The following is a 12,958-nucleotide window of genomic DNA, read 5'->3' as shown; positions in this document are numbered from 1 at the left end:
TAGGAAAAAGATTAGGTCACAGCTTTCGCGGAGGAGAAGTGAAGGCAATGTTGGGCATTTTGTTTTGTCATTACAAAACAAAATGACATTGACATTTTTGAGTTAATCATAGCATTTTATTTGAACTCTGTGTCGGCAACAGCCAGAGCTGGAACCATAATATTTTTTGTGGTTGTCTGTCAGTATGTACGTATGTACTGTACATATATATTGGACACAATGGCTCAGTACCACCCTGAGGAAATTTCGTGAAAATCAAGTTAAAAGTTTACCTTTACTCTAGGACAAACTGATTAGAGCTTGTTGGTCAAAGGTCAAAGGTCAAAGGTCAAGGTCGCTGTGACCTTACAAAACACGGTTTTATCTTTCACTTACTTCACTTCCAATTATTACAATATAATTATAATAATAATAATGATTAGAATCATTACATAGCAGTGTATCAATGATCTCTCTGACCAAGAGATGCACAACTTGCACAACAAACAGTAAAAGTTCATAGAGTAAATCCTGGGCGAGGACATGGAAAAAGTGCTTTCTGGCTCTTTCTCTTTCTCCCTTTCTCTCCCTAACCAAATTTAAAGTAATAATATTGCAACGATTTCAGGGAGCACCCAGAAATCAAACCTGGAACATCCATTCATTCAAGGATTCAGTCTACATCTTAGTCTGCAGCTTTTTTTAATTAGACTTTCCCTTTTTAATGCAACTAAGTATCCTCACATATAGTTTAAAATCTGGCGTTCTAACAAATAATAATTTAAAAAATGGCTTGAAAGCACTCTCACTGCAAACAGGTACCTCTACCAAACACGGTTTAGAAGAATCTTTCTACTTTTCCTCCACTGTGTGTGAGACTGCGTGGGCTGCAGGGTTGGTTGGACCAAACCATTGTCAGTCAAGAGAAAGGGGTTAAAATTTTGGAAAGATTAAAACTTTTGATTTGTTATTTTCTAGACAGAACATGAAGGAACGGCGCAAATGGGCATTGCAAATTATTAGGTTATTTTTTCCGAGGGTGACTGGCGGTGCCCCTCGGGCACATGGTGCTCTTGGCGACCACCATATTGCGTAACACCGGGCCTGTTCACAGGAAACAACATGAGGAAGTAAATGCACTGTCAGCAAAAAATATATATATAAAGGAAGAAGTGGCCATAAGTATTCTTTGAAAACAGATTCTCCAGATCACCATTGCCATACTCGAGTCAGCGAGTAAAATAAAAGTGTTGGACTATGGACTACATCAATGATCCTTTGGCCAGTGGTGGCACCTCAAAGAGGAGCAGCGGTGAAGACAAACATGTGACCCCTGTTGTCTTAGGTAAGACAGAAATCCTAAAGTTCAATTCATATTTTCAGTGTTACAGTAATGATAAAAATCAGTTTTGGACAAAATGTAACCAATCAGAAGCATTTAAAGATCTCAGGAAGAAAAAAGAAAGGCCAAGGAAGAATCACTTTTCAGAATGGACACTTTATTATATTCAACTGCTGTTAATGCAAATATGTAGCCTACTATGCCAATCACATGGCAGCAACTCATGTGGTCAGAACTGAGCATCAGAGTGAGGAAGAAAGGTCATTTATTGTAAGTGACTGAATTTGGTTGTTGGTGCGTCATAGGCTGGTCTGAGAATTTCAGAAACTAATAATCAATTGGGATTTCCACCACCATCTCTCAGTCTGAAAAGGAGAAACAATGAGTGAGGGGCAATAGATATCGTAAAAATGATGCCTGGTCTAAAGAGTCTCGATATTTGCTGTGACATTTAGGATCAGAACTTGAAAGCGTGGATCCATCCTGCTTTGTATCAGTGGTTCAGGTTCCTGGCGATGTAGCACACACACACGATGCGATGATAAAGGGAAAATAAATTCATTCAAAATAAAGATCTTGAGCGGCTTTTTGAAATTATGAAAAGAGTAGCTCTCTTATTTATATCTATCTATATACAGTGTGTGTGTGTGTGTGTGTGTGTGTGTGTGTGTGTGTGTGTGTGTGTGTGTGTGTGTGTGTGTGTGTGTGTGTGTGTGTGTGTGTGTGTGTGTGTGTGTGTGTGTGTGTGTGTGTGTGTGTGTGTGTGTGTGTGTGTGATTCTGACCCTCAGGGGGAAAAGTATACAAACTGGTTGGTGTGAGCTTTGGACTCCTGTGTATCCTCCAAGCTGCTCTCAACGTCTCCCTGCGTCTTGCTCTCAGTGAGTCCTTGGAACTTGGACAGAGTACTCGATCCCAGTACTTGAGTAAGAGTACAAATACTAATGCACCTTCCAACTAACTCTATAGGTTTCCTTCTTTGGCAAACACAGCTTGTGTCCAATAGTATTTTAGAAAAAAAAAAGAGCAGACCTGAAAGTAACGAGTAGCCTACTTTTCAGCCACTTAGAAATTAACTTGAGTAAAAGTAAAAATATTTGTCTTGGAAATGTATTCAAGTAAGAGTAATAAGTACTAAAGAAATCTAATACTCAAGTAAAGTACAAATCCTCTGGATATGTACAGTACTCAAGTAAATTTACTCCGTTACTGTCCACCACTGGAACTTACTTGAAGTTTGTTTTTATCTCATATGTTGTATCTATGTATACGAGCGATAGATATCGCTCTGGTATAGACATATGGTCATATGGACCTTTATTTCAGAATCAGGCAAAAAAAAAAAAAAATAAAGCAGCACAAGAAAACCAATGTGCCCCATTCTCCATTTAACGAAAAGGGACGGGACTTTACTTTCATGTTTCATATTTTAGCTTATAGAATAAAAGGAAACCAAAGTCACTATCTCCAGAATGTAACCTTGTGTATGGTTTAATATATTCTACATCAAATCACATATATACATGATTAGTTTTCTGATTTGTTTCCAGGCATCCTCCTGAAAGTGTCATGTGTGAAACACTGTTGGCCAAATGTAATGAAGTGTTTCTGCTCTTTCAGACGTCTCTGATAATAAGATCTCAGGCACTGATGTCTGCAGCAAAAACCAGACTGAAGAGCTCGATCAGCTGAGGAGAAAACTGATGGACTCTGGTAAGTTTGAAAAAGAAAAAGTGGAACACCAGACTTCAGACATCATTTTATGATATAGGTTTAATCAAACGTATCATTGTAATACATGTTATCCTACAGTAGGAAAGTTAACAGAGCTTGATCAGCTGAGGAGAAAACTGATGAGCCTTGGTAAGTTTGAAAATTAAATTCATCTAATATCTGTCTTCATCTGTCTGATATAAGCTCAGAGAAAACATTTGTGTAAATTGAAATCAACTCATGAGCAGCAAAAGGTGCGAAAAATGAATGATTCTAAACTGGTCGCTCTTTTATTTTATAATTACTTGTGATGTGTTAAAGCCTAAGATATTGAAGGTTTTCTTCCCCACCATGACAGAGGACTATTTTCAACAAGGATGGGTGTATTTCCATCGCAGCCTCTATTATATTTCATCAATAAAGAAGTCGTGGCAAGACAGTAGAGATGACTGTCTGCAGAGAGGTGCAGACCTGGTGATAATCAACAGCAAAGAAGAACATGTGAGTGATTGTGTGAATTTTACGTTTTTAAATGAGTGATGAATATATTGTATCAGTGTAGATATAACCTGTTGTTGGTGACTGTTTTTCTCTCTAAACAAGGATTTTACAAGGAAATTTCACACAATTATGTGGATTGGGCTGACTGACATTGAGTCAAAAAGGTCATGGAAATGGGTGGATGGCACTCCGATGACCCAAAGGTTAACAATTTTACTCTATTATTCAGCTGCTCCTGTTTCTTGTTGTCCATCAAGTGCCTCTTGGGTTGCATCCTTTGTTAAAGATTGTTTGTTTTTGTGTTTCAGCTATTGGACCAGTGGAGAGCCCAATAATTACCAAGGCAGAAGAGAAAACTGTGTACAACTTAGGTCATATGACGAAGAAAACAGCTGGAATGACAAAACATGTGAAGATCAAAACTTTTGGATCTGTGAAAAGACAGTGGCTTTATGAGTCAGCATGTAAAACCAAAACAGAAATGATCTTCCTGTTTAATCTGAATGTGAAAATCTGTGTTTATATGAATGAGTTGGATTGATATGTTCAGCTAGATGGGATACATTTCTGAAAATAAAGCTGGAAGTGACAGATACTGATGACAAATTGATTTACCTTCATATTATTAGTGATGAAACCATTTCATTGAATGTGAGGAAGATGCCAGAAGTATTCTGTACTCATCACAGCTTATTGGCATTATTGTAACATAATACTTTGTTTTAAATAAAAATGTACAGACAGCTCTGAATGAGAGTACTTCTGATGCTTTCACTGTATTGACCTCTGTTCACCAATCAGGCAGGCGATGAACACTGCAGTTGTGAAGCTGTGAATACATACAGTAAGTCATAGACATTTCCTGGCTGATAAATATGCTTGTTAGTAAGTAGGTGGGTGGGTGTGAAATTTAGTAGAGTTTGCAACACTGATCTAACCAAAAAGGAAAGCAATCATACAGCTGCTCAAGTTCTAGGAGAAAATGGTTGTAGTGGTAGATTACTTCTTGCCACAGCCCCCAGTTTCCTGTTAAGTAGTCAGACGCATGCATACAGTAAAAGGAAAGTTACAGCTTCTTTTACGTAAGACAGCATCACTGTTTGAGTGAGAGAGATACTGTTCGGACATCAGAACCAACCAGAACCATCAGTGCAGCTGGACGTCATGGATCAACAGCTGGATATCTACGTCAATGTTGAGAGACCATCTCCTGCTCAAAGTAAGAGGTCGAGGGAGAAGAAGAGCTCAAAACATATTTATGAGAACGTGATCATTGGCCCGCGCAAGCCTGGACCTGCACTCTCAGGTAACACACAAGCTGAATGGACAGTTTTTCCTTGTTTGCTTGTTTTCAGTTTATTAATTTGTTGTTCCTGAATCGGCTCTGCTCTGAGAATACCAAGATATAGCTATTACAACAATGAAATGCTGACACCAAAAATATATAGGCTACTGTTTATAACAAGCTCAGGACACAACACCCAGTTTTAATTATGTCTAAGAGGAACACTGGATCACCAAGGAATGACAGTGGCCATCAGTCTTATGTCCCAATAAGAAGTTAATTATTCCTCAACTATAATTTATTTGATTGTTTTATCTGCAGATTTGAATTTTAGTCAAAATGAACTTGTTACAGTCGGCTCTGAACTATTACAAGAATAGTAGACAATTGCAAAAATGTAAAACAGACTCTGAGTGATAAAAAGGTCATGGGTTTTGAAAAATGTGGTGACTGAATGCATTTTTTGTGTGAAATACTGAAAACACGTTTGTGGTTTAAACCACACTGGCTTTGGTTCTGCTGAATTTCTGAATGAAGTCAACAGCTGCATGCCAGCCTATATTTTTTAGAAAGAAAGAAATAGATACAAATACAAATATTTGTTTGATCATAAATTTATGTTGAGTCACACATAAATATGTTTCATACTGAACATCACGTTAACATCATCGTGGTAACGCAGTCCGACTATTTTTGGACACTGAATTTTTTGAGATGTTGAATTTTTTTTAGAAACTGATTTTTTTTTTTTTCGAATTTTGAAAAACAGAATATTTTGAGACATTGATTTTCTTTACACTGAATTTATTTCAACATTTAAAAAAAATCAAGAGGCAAAAAAAAATCAGTGTTAGAAATTTGATGGTTTTTAAAATTCAAAGTCTGATTTTGATGCTTAAAAAAATTCAGTCTTAGAAATTCATATTCAAACTCAGATGGCACAGAAAAACTTCCATATCCGACCCCCCTTAAACACTGCTTTAAGTGTCACTTTCAGTTTGCCGGTTGCAATGACCTTTATTATGAGAAATGACCATGCAAAGACTGACTTAATTAATTTATATATTTAAATATTTGTATTGAATTTTCAATAGGGTAGATTGCGAATTACAGACATCAGAATTACAATTATTACGTACATGTATGACCACACACCAACTGAAGGAAAAATAATTAAATAAGAGGGAACAAAAAAAAACAAAAAAACAATCAAAGACAAAACAAAAGAAAAAACAAAACAACAAAAAGCCCATTACTACAACATGAGGGGGGGGGGGGGGGGGGGATAAGTGTCAGGGTTATCGAGAAGTGTGACAAATGACTTAATTCATTTGATTTGACACTAACACTAACGACAAACACTACATTTTACTTTCAGATGCTGATGGTGTGAAGAAGAGTTCGTGCAGAGCTGCTGCAGTGTTTCTGGGTGTGCTGTGTCTTCTCCTTCTGGCTGGACTCATAACTATGATTATCCTATGTGAGTGCTCTCTTAGCATGTTAAAGCTACGATGAGGTGCTACAGTGTTTCTTGACCTTTTTGTTTATGTGCCAAACACAGACATCAAATGCAACTCTGAGAGGAACGAGATGATTCAGTTTCAGACCACGTACAACAACCTTACAAGACATGCAGAGACAAGAACTAATGACTATTAAATAGACATTTAAATGGAAAATGAAGTCATCACAGTTACAATGATGTGACTGGAGAGAAAGAGCAGCTATCAAAGAGATATGAGTCCATAACAAAAGGCAAAAATGATCTCCAGAGAAAACTGCAACTCGTTTTGATTATTGCAGCTGCTCTCAACAAATGGAAACAACCACAGCACTGAATGCAAAAAGGTCAAAGATCATCAACCAGGAACCAAAGGACAGCTGGAGAAAAGATAAGGCCTAAACAGAAAACGGGGACAACATTCCCAACCATATATACCACTTTAATCACCTGAGGCCCACTGGACGGAGATGGTATTTGGACTTTGTGTTGAGCGTCGCGGTTAACAAACAGTCGCTTTAAGTGAAGTGGAGACTCAATCTACATCAGAAAAGCTCGTGATCATGTGATGAGATGAGATGGAGTGTAAAGAACGACACATGAGGAAGAGGTCGGCCTTGACTTTGACCTGAGAGACCACTGTTTCCTGTTTCAAACCCAAACTCTTGACTGTTCACCATGTTTGTTTTATAATTTGTACTGCTTGTCTAACCATGACAATAGAGGTTTTTGAAACTTAGAAGTTTTTTTTTTTCTGAAAATAACCAAACCGTGACCACTCCATAATAACTGGGGTTTTATTTTAACCACAGCCATAATAGTCTGTTACATCTGCCACAACAGAGTTGCTATGTTGTCACTGCATTTTGTATAGGAACAAAAGATGAATATGGTCCTTTAGATTGCAGGAATGGCTCTATCAATGTAGGACCAAGACAATTTACAACATAAATCATTAATACTATATAGATTGCCACAACAGCAGATAGAACCCTGGAAGTGAAACAGCTATTATTTATTTATTTATTTAATTATTTATTCATACACCCAAACTGTTCCTCTACCTGCCACATGTCAAAATGTCTCTGGCAAGGTGACAAGAGACCATTACATTAATGCACCAGTAAACATTCACACACTCTTGAGAATAAATCTAAATGTCCAGCAGGTGGCACTGGAGAACAGCTTTAACCACAACTATTGGCCCTGTGTTGCTCCATCAGACCACTGTCTTTCTGTGCCCCATCCAACATGAACCACGATCCCCTCCCTCAATAAAAAGTCATGATTATTTGATTCGCAGTGTGGAGAAGAAGATCACTAAATATATTTTATCGGGCAAAATACAGACTGTGACTGTCACAATAATCTGTTGGTTTTATTTTTGATTTCGTCTTCTATAAAAAAAAAAAAAAAAACAACTGTAGGTGTGAACTTATGATTGATGAATGATTAATTCCAAGGAGAGGACTGTTTTTCATTTAGATATCTTGAGAGGACTTTGCCTTTTTGTAATATAAACAGTAGCGTTAACATGGAGAAGTCAGTTAGATAATGTTTGTGAAGTCAAATGTATAATAACATCTTGCAGTGTTCACGAAGCCGATCATTTAAGTTCTCTCAAAACATTCCCAGAGTTTTTTTGTTTGGTTGTTTGTTATTGTTGTTTTGTTTTTTAGTTTTTTACAAAATGTCATTAATTTATTTTTTCATCATTAAACTTCTATGAAAGCCAACAATAATACCCTGAGAACTTTAATCCTTTCTGTGAGGCTGTAACTCACAGCTCTCCGCTATCTCCCACAAATAGGCCTACTGCACTTACATCTGATTCCAACTGAGGCATTTTTAAACTGCTGACTGAAATATCAGTGAAAGTTACACTCTGGCAGTGTGAGAACATGAGGGAAAATGAAACACACCACAAAAAGTAACATCAGCGATTGCTGTTTCCTATATTTTACTGATGTTACTTTCATTTCATAGGAAGTTCAAATTTTCAGCAGAGGTCAAATCTTATAATTGGAGTCCAAGATGAAAGGTAACTCTCGCTGAGATGAGGAAGCTCAAATGGGTATTCTGCTTAGTAAGCTTGGAGAAACATTTAAAAAGTAGAGGCAAGTCAAAGATCAGCACAATCCCAATAATCCGCAGTGACTATCACAGTTCATAACTCTGCTGTCGCTACAATATGGCAAGTGCAGAGGGCTTTGAACTCATGGAGGATGAAAACCTCTGTGTTGGTTCAGTCTCTGAGAACGGGTCCGGTGAAGTGACTTCAGCAGCGCTTGGTGAGATGCATTTTCCCTGATTTCCTTCATTCAATTAGCAGCATCTAGTTGTGTTTGATTAATTTATTTATTTGGTTAATGCTCGTAGCCCTGGTTTTGAAATGTTTTACTTTCTTACTTAGGCCTACTAACTTGGTTCTAAGCATTTAACCAACCAGTTTTCTCCATGAAACCCATGGACTCAATCACCAAGCAAACAGCTAAAATTGATCCGCATCCAGGAAAGATCATTTGTTTTGCCGTTTTTCAAAATCCCCTAGCCTTGTCCCCTTGGCTAAATGTCTATTATGTGTTTTGTGAAAATATATCAAAGTCTTTGCAGCAGTTGTCAATTCCAGTCGTCATTCATGTATTTAGAAACCACAGTGTTTGCATGGGGAGTAAAAATGCCTAAAATGGTTCAGTGCTGGCAAATGGCTTATGACTCAAGCTACAACTAAAAGAATATGGCAGAACAGGCCCAAAACCACCGGACTGAACTGACTAGTCAGTAGGAAAATCAGATTGTCTGTGTCACTATGTTCATGTTGTTTTTGCAGGAAGGAAACCCTACAAGCTGTTGGCTGTGGGCTTTGCACTCCTGGTTTTCCTACCAGCTGTTTTCAGTATTTCGCTGCGTCTTGCTTTCAGTGAGTTACATTTATGAGTCACATTTATCTTTTTTTGCACTATCATCATCTGATTTTATGTATTGTATATAGGCTACACTCAGTGCAGTAAACATTCAGAGACAATTTCAAAAAATTAGGAAGTTGGAATGAAAAACAGTGTCAAAGGGAGGCGCCGTGTGGCGCAGTGGGTTGAGTAGGCACCCCATATGCAGAGGCTGCAGTTCTCACTGCAGTCAGCCCCGATTCGAATCTTGCATCGGGTGGCCCTTTACTGCATGCCATTCACCTTCGCTCCATCTCCTCATTCCCTGTTTCTATTATACTGTCAAATAAAAAAAAGTCTCAAAAGACATGAGAAATGTTGTTTTATTCTTCATGTTGTCACAGTGTTCAGCTGGTTAACCTATTTTGGACAGTATATTTGTAGCCTATACTCTCATTATGTCTTATTTATCTCTTCATTTCTTGCCCAGATGAGAAGCCCAGACTTAAAAACCTGACCAAAGAGATCGAAGAGTTGAAGAGGATCAATTTTGGTTAGTATGCGGATGAAATACCACAATAATCAGGCCTTAAATCTAAAACATTGCAACAATCATCTCAAACAGTAAATACCAGGAACAAGAACCTGACTGAAGAGAGATATGAACTGAAGAGAATCAACTCTGGTATGTTTGAGGATGAAACTAGTCCAATAATCAGACCACATACTCATCAAATCTCCAGAGTGGCCCAGGTGTGGCCTCTAGTCACTCCTGTAGCAGAGGTTTCACGGGTAAAGTTTGTGTCCAAGCCTGTTGTTCCATAATTAGTACTCAGGGCCGGTTCTAGGCAGGCATATATGAGGGGGCAGTCAGAAATGTGAAGGGGGCATCATGTGAACACATCAAGCTCCAGCACTTTTTTTTTCTCCGTGCTTATAGTAACTTCATTGAATTGGGTTGTTGGCTATGTGTCCAACGCCAACCTGGAGAAGCAGATTGCACTTTGTCAGGCCTCTACCTTCAGACCTGTCCAACTAGGGGCCGGGGGGGCCAACCAGGGTCTTAGAGCCCAATTTTTTTACTGTCGTAATGCAAAGAGCCACATTATATGGGGGGTTAGGAGTGCATATACCTCAGATGCATTGCAAACCCAGAGGGGGTGAAAAAGGTGAGTAGCTAAACCCCTGTAGGGAGGTCTGGGGGCATCCCCCCCAGAAAATTTTTGTGATTTTAAAATGTGAGTGAAGCATTCTGGTGCACTTTGAGAAGAGGGGGGGGCCCAGACGCTTCTCGCGGCTCATCCGCGGCGCTGTCTGTGGTGCTGAAGGTGACAGGTTAACTTGACAAACAAACTGCAGCATAGTTCTGCTTGTTTATCATGTGTGTCAGTTTTGTTTGTGATGTGATAGTTTAGTTGTTGAGATTAAAAACATCACTCCCTCATCAAACCGGTGATAGGCATGCTGAAAAGAAAAGAGAGAGAGAGACGCGCCTGGGTATCGCAGCTGTAAAAAGAAAAAGAAAAAAGAAGACTACACGTCGGATTAGCGGTATCAAAAAGTGTCGGACTACCGGCATGTCTAGATAGAGGGATGTCTGAACCCCCAACTTAACTTCTTTCTCTTTGGTAATATACACATTTTTTGAGTATATTAAAATGTGCTTTCTCAACTTCTAAAATTTGGATTTGAGGGGGCAAGACATTTATTTGAGGGGGCACTGCCCCCTCTTGCCCCTGCGTAGAGCCGGCCCCGACTCACATGTTGTCAGATATTGATGATGATAATGTTTTTTGTTGAAAATACTAAAGAAACTACCTGATATTTAAACTTTAGTCTAGTATAGCCTTTTTGTTTGTGGACACATTCAAACCACCCGATTTCAAATAAATAGAGTTCACTGAACAAAGTGTGAAATGTGACGAAGGACTGACATAACTGCTTGCCACTTGTCTCTCAGGATCAGTAACACCCAATGCCTAAATGTTACTGAGCCATCATATTTGGTATTGCAGGAGAACTGTGGCTGTCAATCAGAGGAGGAAGTTAGAAATGAGAAACAATTCAAAGTCACAGTTCTCAGTCAGTGAACCTGTTCAAAGTCTAATAACTCTGACTATTTTTATTGACCTAAGTTCATAGCTAACAGAATGGTTTATACTCATGAATACTCAAAAGTACCATTATTACTGCTAATAATAATAATACATCAGCCTATCAAAATGATGTGTCATGAACTGTCTATGTTCATCTCTTCACCAGATCTTGAGTCCAGCTTTAAAAATGTGGCTGAAGAGCGAGACGAGCTGAAGAGAATCAACTTTGGTAAATATGAGGAAACAGCTACTCGAATACTCCTAATCCAAGCAGATGCAAGAACAATACAAATGTCACATGTCATGACAGCTCCGGTTAACAACAAATTGAATCTTAATGCACTGCAGTTAAAGTGTCTTTGATCTTGAACACTAATATTACAATGAAATGAAGCATCTATACTGAAGAAAAATATAAACACAACACTTTTTGCTCCTATTTTGATGAAATAAAAGATCTTGCCACACCAGTGGTAGAAGACTAATTAATCTTGCTAGATGAGAAATGCTCATTAACATGAATTTAAAGACATGGCTACCACGCCAGACACAAGACGGGAATGATTTAGTCTAATGTAGGATACTTGTTGATGACTCACTGACTGAAAGTGTGGAAGTGAACGTGATGATTTTTTTATTAATGTGTTAAAGGCTCAGAGTGGACACACTGGCTGCGTTGTGGAAGGCACGCGTCCCATGCCTCATGGCTGCTTCTATGTGTGTTTCTTGACCTGTTGATGTCACGTTCATGTCATAGCAGCAACATTACATAAAAACATCCTCTACTATAGTACATTACAGCTGTAATTACTTACAGTTACGGTGAACTTCACTTCTGTTCTCCGATACAGTCCACCTGATGAGCTGGCTTCTTCCATTTTGTTGTTGATACAAATTAATGTAATTTGTTTCCCAGTGAATAAGGCCAGTTTCAAAAACCTGACCACAGAGAGAGATGAGCTGAAGAGGTTAAACTCCAGTGAGTATGCCACTTTCCTTTACGGATTAATAAAGTATCTTGATCATGATCTTGAAACTAAACTACAATAATAATACAATCCTGATGTTCTCTCCGCCAGATGTTGAGGCCAGGAACAAGAACCTGACTGAAGAGAGATATGAACTGAAGAGAATCAACTCTGGTATGTTTGAGGATGAAACTAGTCCAATAATCAGACCACATACTCATCAAATCTCCAGAGTGGCCCAGGTGTGGCCTCTAGTCACTCATGTAGCAGAGGTTTCACGGGTAAAGTTTGTGTCCAAGCCTGTTGTTCCATAATTAGTACTCACATGTTGTCAGATATTGATGATGATAATGGTTTTTGTTGAAAATACTAAAGAAACTACCTGAGATTTAAACTTTAGTCTAGTATAGCCTTTTTGTTTGTGGACACATTCAAACAATCACAAATAAATAGAGTTCACTGAACAAAGTGTGAATGTGACGAAGGACTGACATAACTGCTTGTCACTTGTCTCTCGGGATCAGAAACACCCAATGCCTAAATGTTACTGAGCCATCATATTTGGTATTGCAGGAGAACTGTGGCTGTCAATCAGAGGAGGAAGTTAGAAATGAGAAACAATTCAAAGTCACAGTTCTCAGTCAGTGAACCTGTTCAAAGTCTAATAACTCTGACTATTTTTATTGACC

General features: G+C 38.4%; 1 protein-coding gene across 1 annotated transcript; it reads left to right on the top strand.

Moving 5' to 3' along the window:
* Window positions 1-1,186: 1,186 nt before the first annotated feature.
* Window positions 1,187-4,195, top strand: LOC310992752 (uncharacterized protein). The gene is made up of 7 exons (XM_083980910.1): window positions 1,187-1,324; window positions 2,112-2,246; window positions 2,941-3,033; window positions 3,133-3,183; window positions 3,392-3,534; window positions 3,637-3,737; window positions 3,843-4,195. The coding sequence occupies exons 1-7, from the start codon at window positions 1,237-1,239 to the stop codon at window positions 3,988-3,990; spliced, it is 759 nt and encodes a 252-aa protein (XP_083837036.1). The 5' UTR covers window positions 1,187-1,236; the 3' UTR covers window positions 3,991-4,195.
* The last annotated feature ends 8,763 nt before the right edge of the window (window positions 4,196-12,958 follow it).

This window comes from Trachurus trachurus, assembly GCF_905171665.1.
Source record: "Trachurus trachurus genome assembly, chromosome: 1".
NCBI classification, from domain to species: domain Eukaryota; kingdom Metazoa; phylum Chordata; class Actinopteri; order Carangiformes; family Carangidae; genus Trachurus; species Trachurus trachurus.
Note: the sequence above shows the minus strand (reverse complement) of the source record. Positions and strands in the feature narration are given on the sequence as shown.